The 17,138-nt window shown below is 28.3% G+C and overlaps 1 protein-coding gene and 2 long non-coding RNA genes across 4 annotated transcripts; 1 reads left to right on the forward strand and 2 right to left on the reverse strand.

The window, feature by feature from the left end:
- Positions 1–6,663: 6,663 nt before the first annotated feature.
- On the reverse strand, positions 6,664–8,513 carry LOC105426116 (uncharacterized). Its single transcript, XR_016139026.1, has 3 exons — positions 8,054–8,513; positions 7,698–7,766; positions 6,664–7,622 (listed from the first exon to the last, which is right to left on the reverse strand). It is a non-coding gene; the product is annotated as an uncharacterized LOC105426116 (long non-coding RNA).
- A 1,718-nt stretch (positions 8,514–10,231) lies between these two features.
- Positions 10,232–16,101, forward strand: Hmt-1 (ABC transporter ATP-binding protein/permease Hmt-1). 2 transcript variants are annotated; one of them, XM_011637195.2, is made up of 12 exons: positions 10,232–10,387; positions 10,788–11,255; positions 12,265–12,464; positions 12,571–12,730; positions 12,904–13,112; positions 13,187–13,333; positions 13,632–13,855; positions 14,080–14,360; positions 14,459–14,559; positions 14,654–14,997; positions 15,088–15,245; positions 15,354–16,101. In XM_011637195.2, exons 2-12 carry the CDS (start codon positions 10,947–10,949, stop codon positions 15,729–15,731), a joined length of 2,511 nt encoding a protein of 836 aa, XP_011635497.2. In that variant the 5' UTR covers positions 10,232–10,387; positions 10,788–10,946; the 3' UTR covers positions 15,732–16,101. The 2 variants fall into 2 exon arrangements, with proteins under 2 accessions (XP_011635497.2, XP_011635498.2); XM_011637196.3 differs by having other exon boundaries at positions 10,340–10,648.
- On the reverse strand, positions 16,086–16,894 carry LOC148936844 (uncharacterized). Its single transcript, XR_016139102.1, has 2 exons — positions 16,675–16,894; positions 16,086–16,298 (listed from the first exon to the last, which is right to left on the reverse strand). It is a non-coding gene; the product is annotated as an uncharacterized LOC148936844 (long non-coding RNA).
- Between the last annotated feature and the right edge of the window lie 244 nt (positions 16,895–17,138).

Genomic DNA, 17,138 nt, shown 5'->3' on the forward strand with positions numbered 1-17,138 from the left:
ATGGAGACTGAAACCTTGATTGATGCTGAAGAAAATATATAATATGAAATAATATAATATAATAAAATTATTATGATATTATATAAAATTATAAAATTATAAAATTATTTATTATTATTAATTATTTTTTTATTATTGTTATTATTAATGTTAATATTATTATTAATTTTTTTATTATTTTTTATTTATTTTTTTATTATTATTAATTATTTTATATATATATATTATATTTATACATATAATAAAATTATATTTTTTTAAATATTACATATGCCAGCCATTTTCACATATGTCAGCATGAAAAGTCAGCCTAATAAGAGACTGCGTTCCGATATTCACTTCAGTACTGCCAGTACAGAAAATATATAGCTTAGTCACGTATATTATAGATTTTTAATACTGGCAGTAAATATCGGAACGCAGCCAGAGACTGGTCACGAAAAAGCAACTTTTGATCTGCCATCTTTTGGCTATTCCCACTTATTTTCAAATACATTAACTACATTAATCTTAAATTGTAATAATTTAAAAACATAAGCATTTTAAAGATAATAAAATGTATATATTTATGAAACTTTATTTTACATAATTATATTATCAATTTATTATCTTTTATTTATATCCTTTAATTTTAACGATTTTAAATTTATTAATTTTTTTTCGCTATTTATCTTTTTCAACACAAGAGCAAAAATTAATATAATACTATTATACTACTGTTACACTATAATATTTTTAACTTTTTGATACACAATTGTCAAAACGATCGTCTGTGAAATCAATACAATGAGCTATCAATACAATAGCTATTCACAAAGTTAGCGCAACGAGAGAATTTATCGCGGAAAAGCGTCAACTTCGAGGAAATTTCGAAAGATGCAAGTATCGATGTCATGCCTTTTTTTAAAGGATTATTATACATATTTATTATTATTATAAACAAGCTTTATTACAATATAAAATAAAATTTAAAATTTAAATTTAAATAAAAAAAATGAACATCCACCTATTTTTTATATTGATTTATCACAATTAATTAATTTATGACTATATTTTGCAATTTTAGTATCTCTATTATTTAATAATATATTATCACGCTTTCCACGTGTTTAATACACATGCAATACACATACAATACACTTAAATCAATGTACATGCAAAGTAAAAAATATCGTTATTGGTTAGAGTGAGATAGTGTATATTTCTTTCTTTCTCTAGGATTTAGCTAAAATATAGCGGATCAGAGTCTCTGATTGGCGGATCAGAGTCGTGGCCAGTCTCTGATTATAGTTTCCAACTATGCCACAAGTCGATACAATCGTACACAGCTAAAATGCTGTATACATTATTTTGTGCACTTCATGGTACCAACATTTTTGGTATCACTGGAGCGAATATCATTTTCTATATAAAAATTATTTAACTGATTAATAAAATTAAATAATTTTAAATAAAGTAAAATTGTAAACTTATTATACCACCGACAATATAAATCATTAACATCGATGATCTTATAGGAGTTAGTATGGCTGAAAAAATTCGTTAAATGATTGTCTTGTACTCGGACGATGAAATAAAAAAGCTAAATAGTGTTTCAGCTACAAGTCGATATTGTGTAACACAGTGATATACTATGTCATACAGTGTATCACTGTGTTCCGTAGCTGGAAAGTACCCAGTGTCTCTAGTCTTGTATATGTGACATGATACTTGTTTGAATCTTACAGCGTCAGTGTGTGTATGGCCATTAAATTTCTATAAAAATGCCAGCATCTTGTTGCATCAAAAAGTGTCATAATAATAAAAAGATGGTTAGTTTATTTAAGTAAGTTTTACATTTATAATAAATATATAAATGTTTCATGAAACATAAATAGTGGTTAATGCAATTTTATAGATTATGGTGAAAATAAAAATGTAATATTTTAGATTTCTACTTAAAAGAGAAGACTATTTGAAAAAATGGTTTCAAAATATTGGAATTTTTTTTAACAAAAGACAGTCATACGCAGATTCTAAAAAGAGGTATATACAATAAAGTTGTTATTAGAGTAACAAGAAAATTTGTATTAAATACAAGTGTATTTTCATTAGATACTAAATGTTTCGACGAATTAGAAATTGGAATAGATATTCCATCGTGTTCATCTAATAACTACGATATGTAGATAATATTTAACAATAAGAATGTTTTCATCGAATAAATTAAATAAGAAAATTACTCTAATTTGTTAACGTCATCGATTGACCAAACTCATTTTATTTTATAACAATTAACTTTTAAAATTTTTGTAATAATTTTTATTTTTTTTTTTAATTTTGCTTATTTCTTATTTTCTTTTTTATTATGTTGAATTACATTTTTTTATGTTCTGCAAACTTTTTCATGTTCTGCACTCTTCATGATAACAATTGTTCATAGTTTTTTATGTTTTTCTTATATTATATATATATATATATATATATATATATAATGTTAGCGTGATATATAATTTTAATATATGTCAAGTTTAATGTATATTTTTTAAATATTATTTATCATAGTTAAATGGGCTTTCTGATTACTCAACAATTAAAATAAATATTATTTTTGTAATTTACACAATTTAAGTGAAATAATAATTATTACAAAAGTTTGTTGAATATCACACACAATAATTATTATTTAAATATGTGGCGGCAGCAGCCATTTTCTCGCATACACCGGAAACCTTTGAGTATAGATGGAGGAGGAATTGCCTATATTTTCTATAAGCTGAAAATGTGTTCAAAATATGTGTGAGAGAGAAAGATATACGAGTGACATTGTCGTCTTTGCGCATGCATCAAAATCGTAAGCAATAGCTTATTCACTGAAATTGATAAGAAACAATTATCTGCTGATATATTTGACCATAATTATTTATCAACATTAACTCAGTCAACATTAACAACAGTACTCAGTCCATATGTCGATGATGTATTTAAATATATCAGTGGATTTATTGTAAGAAAGTTATTAGGATGTGTATCACATTTGTACAACTTTTTTCACTGCAAAATCGACTGACTCAATTTTGATTACTGTCAAAAACAAAGGTAATTTAATTTTTTTTTTTGATAATGTCATAAAAATAACACAATGTTCTGAAGCAATTATTCGATCAAATTATAATATAATTTGTACTAGAAAAAATAATTAAGATAATTGTGACTATAAAAGTGTTTACTGATGTTTGTTATTCAGTGTTTAATGACAGCGCAATGACAAAACACATTTTGCAGCAAGATGACAACCATAAAACGCAACTTATTAAAAGCATAATTGTAATTTACGTTAATTTGCATTTATTCCATGAGATTAAGTGCGCTACCGATTCAATACACAAAGATTATATTAGGCGTAAGTTTACAAAATTGATTCATTTTAAACATCAATAAAAATTATTTTCTTGTGTTATAATGATATATATTAATATTTATTTAATATTTCACTATTACATCCCTATATAATATCATTGAGTGCTTTCCATTTAGTGACACAAGTCGACACAAGTATCGTTCTATCTTTCTTGGCTTTCAATAATTAACAAAATGATATTTGTGTCGACTTGTGTCACTAAATGGAAAGCACCCATTTATGACAGTTTTTGTCACCTATTGTTCTTCACATCATACTATATGTATATTGCTTGCCTACAGTATCTGTCAATTTCGACGCATGCGCAGAAAGGACATCACTCGTATAGCTTTCTCTCTCGCACATATTTTGGATATATTTTCGATGCCAATATTCCCCCTCCATGTCTATATACTCAAAGCCGAAAACCCTATCGGACGCAAGCCACGCTATCTCGATAATAACATGTTAACAATTTAGTTTAGTATAGACATTTGTGGGCCAGTCTCTTATTAGGGTGCATTCGTTTACGCAGTGTTTTGTGCATCCATTGCTTTCTCATCTGCTTGTCACGTGATCAAAATTTACCGAATTGCGTGAATAACTGCACAGATCGTACGGATGAGGTCCAATCGGATACATTGCCGATTGGTCGATTAAATAAAAAAAGTTTTGATAAGATGACTCACTAGAAAATTCCTAGGCATCGGTTGATGTGAATGGTGTGTCTGATTGAAAATGTACGCATCTGAGACGCTTTCGATCGTACCTTTCAATAGAAATTGATCCGATTATTTGAATGATAAGTAAAGAGACAATTTTATACATAAATTTATATTTGAATAATTAAAATGTAATAAAATGTAATAAAAACTTTTTTATTGTATAAAAGATATTTTATTTGATGTTAAATTTAATTGATATAAATAATAGATATTATAAAAAATATTTAATCTATGAATTTTACTTAAAAGTTAGATATTAATTTTTTGTGAATTATATTTTATCATTCTTATTTTTTCTTAGTTCTTCTTATTATTATTTCTATTTTTTCTTATTTTATTCTTATTTTTTTATTTTATCTTATTTTTATTTTAATTATATCTTATTATTTTTATTTTACTTGGATTAATTATTTATTTTTGATTTTTTTCGCTTCTTATTCTAATAAAATTCATTTTGATGTTCGTTTACGTACTGCAAACAGAGCATCCAAAGCAGGACTTCCGAGATAGCTGCACAGATGAGATACATCCCTGCGTAAACGAACGACGAACTGCGCTGCAGTCACTTTCGCAGATGGATTAAACGAACGACATCTGCGATAGTGACTGCATAAACGAATGCATCCATAATCTCTAGGCAACAAAAGATGAAACTATCATTTGGTGGTGGAGTGCAAACTAAGGTAAATTGTAGGGTTTCGTCTCATATATACATGTAATCTTTTCAATATCGAAATTTGAAATATAGATATTAAATGATAATTAGATGATTAAGTAAATATGTAAAATTAATGAAAACAAAAATAAACATTATATACAAAATAGATATATTTATTACAAAATAAACTGCACAAATACAATATATTTGCACCAATATTTACATGTACCTATAAATAGAGATACCATGCTTTGTATACTTATCACAATATATGCATCACAATAATATCACAGAAATTATCTTAGATACTGTATGTTGTACACTATAAAATTACCTTTTTTTTAAAAAAAAGGTAAAAAAAAGGGTGTCAAGTATAGTGGATATTGCTCAAATGATTGTGTAAAATTTATATAAAAGATTTGATATCAATAATTGGCGCCAAGTTATAGTCTTACAAACATAAAACTACAAGTCCATTTTAGTCAAATTATATATTTCAATCGTATAAAAGATTTGATAAATCACTGTTTAAAAAAAATAAAACTCAAGTAGTTTTTTTAATTTAAAAATAATAAAAACCAAATTATATGTATATTTTTCTATCCATTAAAAACTTCTTTTTCTAACCCAAGTGGTAGTAATTATTTAGCTTTAAAATATTTTTATATCACAAAATTGCTTTACTCAATTTACGTTTTTATTACAAAGAATTATAAAGTAACAGTATAAAATAAATGATAAAATTTTATTTAAATAAAAAAAAGTTTTATGTAAAAACACTTGGCGCTGCTCATATCTCTAAAAAGAATATGAATAAGATGCGTGTGTGTGTGTGTGTGTGTGTAATTATAATTTAATCATATTAAATAATAAATTTTGCCTTTATTTGTAACATTCAAATAATCTCATCATTAGTTTTGCATTTTCGTTTGATCTAAGTAGCGCCAAGTGTTTTTACATAAAAATTTTTTTTATTTAAATAAAATTTTATCATTTATTTTATACTGTTACTTTATAATTCTTTGTAATAAAAACATAAATTGAGTAAAGCAATTTTGTGATATAAAAATATTTTAAAGCTAAATAATTACTACCATTTGGGTTAGAAAAAGAAGTTTTTAATGAATAGAAAGATATATATATAATTTGGTTTTTATTATTTTTAAATTAAAAAAACTACTTGAGTTTTATTTTTTTAAAACAGTGATTTATCAAATCTTTTATACGATTGAAATATATAATTTGATTAAAATGGACTTGTAGTTTTATGTTTGTAAGACTATAACTTGGCGCCAATTATTGATATCAAATCTTTTATATAAATTTTACACAATCATTTGAGTTGGAATATCCACTATACTTGACACCCTTTTTTTACCTTTTTTTAAAAAAAAGGTAATTTTATAGTGTGTGTGTGTGTGTGTGTATATATATATATATATATATATATATATATATATATATACCTAATAAATAAACATGTAATCTTATTATTTCATATATTCTATATATATTGGAAGAAATAATAAACTTAAATAATCATCCATGCAATCCGATCAAACAATGTGTATATATACATACATATATATTGTTATTAAATAGTTTAAGATCAATATAAGTTGGAAATTATCAAATATCAATCTTTAAATTCTTTGTAAATTTTGCAATTATATATATATATATATATATATATGTAATTGTCTAATAATAAATAGTTGATTAGAAATATGATTCAAAATTATAATATATGTATAGTTCTCTAGATATGTTATTTTTTTTAATTGACAAATTTTCATTTTTATTCGATTTGGAACTGATTTTTCTAGAGTGACATAATAAGAGTATATAGATAAGATTGAATAATATCTTTGTTCTCTGATAAAATGAAAAATAGAACTTACCTGCAAAGTATAGACACAAACATGAGTTACACTCCGAAATTATTACAAATTGTCAAACTCGTCGCGAACGTCAACATCGTTGGCTACCACTCGGCTGCAGAAAAAGAATAATAGTAGTATGCAATTTATTAATACTGCTAATGTTTCCTTTTTAATTTTAATATACGCGTATTTATTATTATATTGATACCCGAGAGGTCTAACCAAAAACACTACCGTGTTTACATCAATCAATTTTATCGATCCAGCGGATAAATCAGGCCAATAAATTAAGGTCACTGCAGGATCCAGCGAACATTGATTCGCTAGATTCTACAATAACCCTGACTTATCAGTCTGATAATCCGCTAGGTCGATAATAATGACATCTCGTGACAGACGTTGCAGCTGTACAAAGGCGACGATAATAACGTTTCTTAAAGTAAAAATTTCCAAATCGGACTTTGTGTAGCAATATCTCTACTTGTAAGGCACGTAGCAGAAAAATAAAAATACTTTTATTATACAAGTCGGACTCAAGCTATCGATCAAGCCTACTTAGAACTTGATCAGTATAGCCATTATTGAGATTCAATAATTTCAGATGCTCGAACCTCGACGACTCGCGTAAAGTCACACGGTAGTGTTCTCGGTTGACTTGACACCTGAGACACTACCGTGTCTCCTGATTATATGTTAGCTTTTTACTTGTTTATGTAGTTGAGCCTTCAGCGTTTACTTGTATGTAGTTGAGCCTCTCATATCATTGAATGTTCTATGTAATTTTATATATGTAAGTGGTGCTGGGGTGACACCTGTTTGACCACGTCCTGATTGACCACTAGCCATTCATAGCGCTTGAATAATGGAAAAATTCTAGGTGCAAGCCTCTGTAAGTGGCTAGTGGTCAATCGGGACGTGGTCAAACGGATGTCACTCATTGGGTGGGTGTCCATAGTGTATGTTCTGGAAAAAACGTTCTGGAAAAATAAAATATAAAAAATTATAATACAAGATTCATCGATTAGAATATACAAATTTATAAATTTGATTACCTTTTGCTCGTATTTGTAAACACATGTTCCATATCCAATAATTCAGTATTGCTGGCTCAGCGAAATAATCTGAAATAAAATTTATATTAATATAGCTTTTTTTTCTTTAAACTCTGTTTAAAAAAGTTAATAATTCCTTTCGTCTTAACGATTAAAGAATAAAAAATGTTGATTTATATTGAGATTATATTGCCACAAAGACTTGAAAATTTGAATACAAATTGATAAGTAATATTAAGTAATGTTAATATATAATAAATATGATAAATTAGGTCAGTTTATTGTATCTCTTATTTATTAAATTAATTAATTATTGCGTTTATTATTGGTTGACTATTTAAATAACTATTACTTACATAAAATATTTATAAAAGTTGCCGAAACGATCGGAACTTCTGTAGTGGAGATCATGCTAGTGCCATAGCGTTTTCTAATTGATTACGTCAATCCCCACTTTCGAGTGCTCCTGTTTTTCCCGTGTTGCAGGAAATGATACAAGCAGAGAGAAGCCTGAGAGCGGACGTGCTCGCGATTTAGCTATAACTTTATTTTGAAGCGCCTCTATGTTCATAAAAAGTGAATATTGAATTATGTAGCCAATGTCCATGATCCTGTAGGTAATGTCCATGATTGTGTGGTTCTCATTCGTGCTATGTCCACGAATTCGTGATTTTTTGTTCAGTGCTATATGCAAGAGTGACAGTTAGTTAGATAAAGAATAATCAATCTCTATCCGTCCTTGTCTCACAAAATCGTGGATATTACCTAGTATCATGGACATTGGTTATGTAGTTCAATGTTCACATTTTTATGAACATAGAGGCGCTTCAAAATAAAGTTACAGCTAAATCGCGGGCATGTCCGCTCTCAGGCTTCTCTCTGATACAAGCTTCATTCGGGGTGCAGCCACTTGGTGCTACAAATGCTTCAAAGTATTTTTTGATTGGTCAATTTATAAAATTTTTTGTTTTGATTGGTTAATCAAACGCTTCGAAGCTTTTGTAATGCTAAGGCCTCGTCTACAATGTGTTGTGTGTCGGTGTCGTGAATCATGAGTCGTAAGAACGGGCCAAAGACTTAGTTTACATTTAGCCGTCCAGGTTCACTTTGATGAACCAATTCAGGTTCACTTCAAAATGAAGTGGATTTAGGGAGAGTACACCGGATTGATTTTACTCCGCTAAGAAAAGAGGATTAAAGTGGATCGAAATTAATCCGTTTACACTTAAGAAATATTACTTCATTCCGAAGTGAATCGAGAATGGCTGGGTGTAAACTAAGTCATACACGAATACATTCATACCTTGTTCTATGTGGTCTCATAAAAAGATATCACCTGTAGAATACACACCACCTACTATAGTATATTTTACGGACATCCTATATTTGTGTTCGCCATAAACTACAAGATTTACGGAAATTTATGAAATTTTATATAATATAACTTATATAGTATATTTTACGGACACTCTATATTCGTGTTCGTCATAAATTACAAGATTTACGGAAACTTATGAAATCTTATGGATGCAGTATGTATATAAGCATTTGGAAAATTAAATCCAATATGTGAAATCAAAACGCATGTTATTTAATTTAAAGATTTTATTAAAATTTAATAGGAACATTTATTTCCGATTTTAGGAAACTAAAATGACAAAATCCGTAATTTCTGAAATAAGGAAAATGTAACATTAATGCTTATACTCACTGTGTTCGTCAGATAATTTTAAGTATAATAACGGGTGGCGCCCGATTGCCCACGTTGCCGATTGGCCAATTTAAAATAAAATTATTTGATTGGTTGATCCAGTAGAAAATCTCCAGGCATCGGTCGCTGTAAGTGGCTATGTCCAATTGTGGTCAAACGGGACGCTCTCTACAGAAATCATAATGGTAAAGTAAAATTTGATTTAAGAAACAAATCATCATTTTTAGCTCAAAATCTCTAGGAAACCAGAAACGCGCCGCGCGAGACGTGACATAGGGTGCATCCAGAAGTGCAGTGAGCGCTCACTGCTTTTTCGATATGATTATTCCTTGCCTCTAGATCTTCGTTAAATCTAAGTATAGAAATCAATCATAGTGAAAAATCACTGAGCGCTTACTGTGCTCGTTGCGCTTCTGGATGCACTTTAGGATGCGTTCCACTTAACGCTTGCAACGCTCGCAGCGTTCGCAAACCCGTTCCACATAATGACCGAGATTGTGGTCGCGATCAGAACGTCATAAATGATGTCATTAATCGCAACAAGCCCACGACGCTCACAGTTCGTAAGTGGGTCGGCGCGGTCATTTAAGATTTCGCCTACGGCGCCTGCAAGGTAGTGGAACGGTAAATATTGCGATCGTGGTCGTTGCGAGCGATAAGTGGAACGCACCCATAGTGTTATATTGACCGTAATCTTAAGCCGGCTGCACACAGGACGCGGCAACACGACACGCGGCAACGCGGTAGCCAATCACTGTTTTGTTTTCTAATATGCAACGACGTTATACATCAGAAAACAAGACGCTATTGGCTATCGCGTTGCCGCTTTGCCGCGTTCTGTGTGTAGCCGATTTTACTGTGTTGAAAATCTATAGTTCATGTATTTACATACATTATACATTTTTAGACAATTAAACAATTTTGGAACATAGCTCAAATTAAAAGTCTAGACCCGGCTTTGGATGAGTTTGGAATGACGGTACGTTTTTTGTGAAAAAATCTGAACCGAAAGATTGAGATTGATAAAGAGAAACAGAAAGAAAGATTATTATTATTATTTTTATTTAATTAGTACAGCTATCATACATCAAAGAGAGAGAGTTTCATGTCTTCTTTTTTTATATCTGTAATTTATAGTTGTGATTGTGACAAATATTGCTAATGTTGATTTTATATTTATATATATATATATATATGATATCGACAACATTAGTTTAATACAAATAATACGATAATTACGGTATGTATGATTCGTTTGATCTCAATCTTAAATTTTAAAACAACATGAAACGAAGTAAAAATCCTTTCATTTTTCATGTGAAATATTGTATGTTTTTGTTGCAAGATTGCGTTAATTTAAAACTATTACTGTGTTTTAGATGTGTTCATTCAAGTTCTATGAAATACGTTGAATTTCAATACATATTTTTGAGCTATAAACCAAGAATCATAATGTGTCGTTTAAGAAGAGAGAGAGAGAGAGTTAAATGATATAACAATATTGAATATTTTAAACTATTAATAATTTAAAAGTTAACATGGATATAACAATGAGATACTGTCCACCGAATATAACTTTTACTGATATTTGGGTAAATCATGGGATGTCTAAATGCTTTATGGATACTGTTTGTATCAGTATAATTTCTTTATATCTGATAGTATTTGGATCTATTCAACTTTGGATATATCACAAATATGGGACAGAAGCTGATGAGAATACATTGCCAAAAAGCAAATTATATAATTTGCAGAAATTTGTTTTATATTTTGTTCCCTTTTTAAGTATAATCAGAATAATTCTACAGGCTACAATCTTGGATGATGGAATGGTTTATGGATACATGGTAAGAACTTGCATATGGTACAAATTTGTTTTATGTGAAAAATTAAAAGTTTCTTATTTATATAATATTTCTGACCATTTATTTTTCTAACTTATTTGGATATTTGATTAAAGGTTTCCAAATCAAAAAGAAAAATTATATATCTTACTTGAAAAGCAAAAATAAAGGAAGGAGTTTAAAGATGGTTCATTTTGACTATGAATGGAAAAACCTATATAATTATCATTTCAGAAATCTAAATATTCATGAGAGAAAGCTTACTTTATCCTCAAGAAACCTTCCAAAAATAATAAAATAGGTTTGAACGCTTTGAAAAAAAATTATTTTGTTTCTGAATGAACAATGATAGACTTCAAAACTAGTGTGTTTACATTTAACACACGTTAACACATTAAATATTATAAGAACATTATAAGAACATTATAAGAATATATTATCAGGAAGATTCATAAATATATATAGCTGTCATACATATATAAGAGTCGTTTTGAGTAAGTAATAAGTGATGTATTGATTTCTTTTGAAAACCAAGATTTGTATCGAAAAATGTCTCGTATAAAAGTTTTATGACTTCAAGGATGACATAAGATGATGCTATTGGTTTAACCTTGGATATAAGTATCAAGGTCATATAAGGATCAACTTTTCAAAACACTATAATAAAGTTTTTTTTATTAAGTACTTTCTGAATTGTGAGGTTTGAATTTGATGTGCAATATGACATAAAATATCTTGTAAACTATTCATTTTTTGACAACTATATCTTGATACTTTGATATATAGAATAATGAGAATCAATTGGTGTAAAGAAAACATATAGTTGCTGTTCAAAAGAATGGAGATTTGCAATATGTAATAACATCCTTTTTAAGAAGCTATGCATTTTCTTTATTATAATTGATTATCACAAAATGTATAGGTTTTTAGAGATATCTGTTCACGGTCAAAATGATCATTTTTAGATTTCTTTCTCTGATAGATTTAATAACAAGCATCAGTATTTTTGCAGATATTAACAAGTATATTGACGATAATTGTTTATCCATATTCAATTTATATACTGAAAGTTGAAAGACATAAATTATTGCCAAGTGTACCACCACATGGACATGGATTAGTATTACTAGGCTTCTGGACATTAGCATTTGTTGCTGAAAATCTTGTCTTAATCAATATTGGAAAACTCGAATGGTGGTTTCATTTGAACTCGTAGGTTCATTTTATAAAAAAAAATTTCTGATAATAATATAACTTATTTAATTTATTTAATTTATCTAATTTATCTAATTTATCTAATTTTGACATTGCTTTAAAGCTTGACAGATCAGATCGAAATGGCTTTATTTGTTTTACGATATGCTAGTAATTTATTGATTTTTGCCCTTGGTTTACGAGCTCCGGGCATTGCTAATAATTTTGATTCAGAGTATCACACGCTTCATGATTCGACTACACGATCACGATATTATCAAAGGGTAAGTGATATATAATTATATTTAGGTGTACCTATATGCATATATGCTTGTATACACGCACGCGCGCATATATGTGTGTGTGTGTGTGTGTGTGTGTGTGTGTGTGTGAGAGAGAGAGAGAGAGAAATTAGCATATAATGAAAAAATATTAATTTACATGAAAATATTTGTAGATATCAGATAATGCTTCCACTTGGACAAATCTGTGGTATAAGACCAAAACTTTGGCACCATTTTTATGGCCAAAGTCTGATTTTTTACTTCAATTGAAAGTAATATTTTGCTTCATGTTGCTGCTATTTGGACGTTTAATAAATCTTTACGTGCCAATTTATAATAAAAAAATTGTGGATAGTGTTACAATTGTTCCTGTAGAATTTAGGTACATGATTAAGTTTTTCATTTTTCATTCTGATTTACATTAATGTATCAATAATTAATAATTGTTACTTGTAGGTGGGATATAGTATTGATATATGTAACATTCAAATTTTTACAAGGTGGTGGTACAGGAGGTATGGGTTTATTGAATAATTTAAGATCTTTTCTTTGGATTCGTATTCAGCAATATACTACACGTGAAGTTGAAGTGGAATTATTCAGGTGTGTTACAGTTATATTATGAAAAAAATTTTTTTACAAATTGCATGGAAAATATTGTTGCATCATTTTCTTCAATTACATATATAACTTATCAATTACAATATCAACTACCTATATATAGGCACAATAGAATTTATATTATAAAAAATTAAGGACTTATTATAATATTAGAACACTTAAACTTTGATTGTATGTTTTTGATCTTTTTACATTGGTATTGCAAATACAAATTTAACTTTTTTACATAATTATAATAAAATTTATTTTTATGATTTTAAATATAATATTCCTTTTCTAGACATTTACATGAATTGAGCTTGCGTTGGCATCTTGGAAGGAAGACTGGCGAAGTATTAAGAATCATGGATCGTGGTACAGATTCGATCAATAATTTACTTAATTATATTCTTTTCTCAATTCTACCAACTATTATCGATATTATTGTAGCCGTTGTGTTTTTTATCAGTGCATTTAATAAATGGTTTGGTCTTATTATTTTTACAACTATGGCTCTTTATATTGGTAAGTATAATGAATATGGATAGCAGAGTAATAATAGTAACAATAATAGTAGAAACCTTACAATTAGTGAAATTTGATAATGTTCGGATAATATTCAGACAAGATTTAAGAAATAGATTAAAATTGAATGTAAGATTGTAACAGCAAATGAATTATTGTCTCTCTTAATTGCATAAGGTACCTATTTAATTGTTTTCTTTATTGATATTTTGTCTATCATTTAGCTGCCACGATCGCGGTTACGGAATGGCGTACAAAATTCCAAAGACGGATGAATTTAGCTGACAATGCGCAAAAAGCGCGCAGCGTCGATAGTTTATTGAATTTTGAAACGGTCAAGTATTATGGCGCCGAAGCATACGAAGTAGAAAGTTATAGAAAGGCGATTTTGGAGTTCCAAATACAAGAATGGAAATCAATGATTACATTGAATATTTTAAATACTTTACAAAATATAATTGTTTGTGGTGGTTTGTTATCTGGCTCATTACTATGTTTACATATGGTTAGTGCTTAAAAATCATAAATACAAATCATTACAATGATTGTAATTTTAAAAATTTTTAATGAAATATATACAGAGATAAATTAATTTTCTCTTAGGTCGTCGCTCATCAAGGCTTAACAATAGGCGACTATGTCTTATTTGCTAGTTATATAATACAGCTGTATGTACCATTAAACTGGTTTGGCACATATTATAGGTAATACATATGTTTAAAAAAATGAGCTTATATAAGCTTTTATGACTCATCATTTTAAGCATATTGTTAATTTGAATAATTTTTTTATCCAAAGGGCTATTCAAAAGAATTTTGTTGACATGGAAAATATGTTTGAACTACTTAGACAAGAGCAAGAGGTGATAGACGCACCAGGAGCTGAATTATTAGACGTCAAGCATGGACAAGTGGAATTCTCAAATATATCGTTTGGTTACACTCCCGAGAAACTCGTACTTAGAAATATTAGTTTTATCGTACCTGCGGGAAAAACAATAGCACTAGTTGGTCCGTCTGGTGCTGGAAAAAGTACCATAATGAGATTATTATTTCGCTTTTATGATGTAGAACAGGGTGCGATTTTAATCGATGGGCAAAACATAAAGACTGTTAAGCAGGAGTCTCTCAGAAGTAACATAGGTAGGTTCATATTAAAATCTTTCATTATTATCGATCAAATTAAACATATTTAATAACATATTTATCTTGAGACAATTTTATAATTTGTAGGTGTTGTACCACAAGATACAGTCTTGTTTAACAATACTATAAGATATAATATCCAATACGGTCGTATTGATGCACCAGAAGCAGATATAATTGCTGCTGCACAACATGCGGATATTCATGAAAGAATTCTTACATTTCCGCAAGGTTACGAAACACAGGTTTGTCAAAGTTTGGCTTAAATAGGATAAATAGTATATGTTTTCTCTTAATATCCTACATTTAATTTCCAACTTAAACAGTTGTTTATTTTATTTTTTATTTTTTAGGTGGGTGAAAGAGGCCTTAGATTAAGCGGCGGTGAAAAACAACGCGTTGCTATTGCACGCACAATATTAAAAGCGCCAAAGATAGTACTTCTTGACGAGGCTACAAGTGCTTTGGATACACAAGCAGAGCGTAATATACAAGCAGCGTTAAATAGAATATGCGCTGGACGAACTACCATTATTGTAGCGCATAGATTATCTACTATAATTCACGCGGATGAAATCCTCGTTTTGAAAGATGGTGAAATAATTGAAAGAGGCAAACATGAAGAATTAATTTCACATGGTAATGTTTATCACGCAATGTGGCAAGCGCAGCTTCAAAATGATCGAGAGAATGGCAAAAACGAAACAAAATCTATTAACAAAATATCCTAATTAATAATAAAAGTTAGTAGAATTGTATAGATAGTATAGATTGTATAAATTGTTATTAATAACTATTGATTTCATATATATACATGATACATATATGTGCGTGCGTACGCGTGTGCGTATACATATTTTTATGTATATGTATATAAATGATACTACATAAAAAATATAAAATATAAATGGCAAATATAATTACATTGTACATGTCAATATAGTTAAATATTGTACAAGGTTGAGGATTGCAAAGATATTTATTTATACATTAGATTTTGTGCAAGTATTCTTAAAATTAATCTGTTATTTTCATAGCTTTGATTGGAAATGGAAAATGAAAATTATAAAGTTGATATAAATAAAAAAATAAAAAATTTTATTTTGTTTCTATCCATAAGAAATATATTTTTATGTTTCTCCTTATGTTGTTGCTCTTCGAATCATTATTTCGTTTGCAAAAAGTCTATCTGTGCTCCAACCAGATTCGTCAATAGGTGCCACAACTATACTAGGCTCATTATTACCCCATGCAAAATAATAACTTGCAAGAAATGTCCATGTTAATGCATAAGATACCTAAATAATAGTTTTTATTATTAATTTATCATTTGATGTTTGTCTTGTTCTGTAAGGCTGTACAAATAAGAAATGCAGAGAATATAACTATTTTCTATTTGTACTAACACATATTTTTTTACATACATTTTTTAATCATACTGATATTATTACAAGTTTTGCTCATATTTCTTAATTTTCTTTAAGTTTCTTTAATACTAAATAAAAATAGATAAAGAGCTCCTCTTTTATCTTTGTCTCAAAGCTTCAACAATTTTTTCAACAGCCTTAGTATTATGTCATTAAGAAATTAATTTTTTTTTACATTAAAATCAACATGATTTTTAAATAATTTGATGAAAACGGTTAATAGAAAAATGTACGCAAATTTTTTTACCTTAATTATAGTTGTACATTTCGTATCCATGTATTAATAATTTTGTGTATATATATATATATATATATATATATTTCTGTTAAAAATTTCTTTATAGTTTTTCCAAGCAATATATTATGGGGAAATGAGAGATGCTTAAACAAAGCGTTTTTGTAACTTTTTTCAGAAACGTAAAAATAAAAAATTTTATTTTATAATGATTTTATGTATGTATCTATATACGTACATGTATGAATGGAGCGCAAGAGCGAAGGAGAGTGACATCGTCGATTATTTTTTGCAATATATTATAATAATTTTATACTAAAAAAATTATGATAAAATATATATTTTATTACATAATTTTATAATATAAACTTATAATCTACAAATAAAAAGGGCGTAAAGTTAACACTTTAAGGCTGGTATTTATCAAAGATCTTAGTGTCGGTCCACAATAGATGATTTAAGCTTTAAGAAGTAAG

Source organism: Pogonomyrmex barbatus, unplaced genomic scaffold (assembly GCF_055798465.1).
Source record: "Pogonomyrmex barbatus isolate J1 unplaced genomic scaffold, ASM5579846v1 scaffold2, whole genome shotgun sequence".
In the NCBI taxonomy this organism is placed as follows: domain Eukaryota; kingdom Metazoa; phylum Arthropoda; class Insecta; order Hymenoptera; family Formicidae; genus Pogonomyrmex; species Pogonomyrmex barbatus.

Excerpts from the sequence above, each read along its gene's own strand:
- Hmt-1 (XM_011637195.2), top strand. The coding sequence starts at position 10,947 with ATGGATATAACAATGAGATACTGTCCACCGAATATAACTTTTACTGAT. Across the intron at positions 11,256-12,264 it reads GAATGGTTTATGGATACATG|ATATTAACAAGTATATTGAC; the intron begins GTAAGAACTTGC and ends GTATTTTTGCAG. Across the intron at positions 14,998-15,087 it reads GTCTCTCAGAAGTAACATAG|GTGTTGTACCACAAGATACA; the intron begins GTAGGTTCATAT and ends TATAATTTGTAG.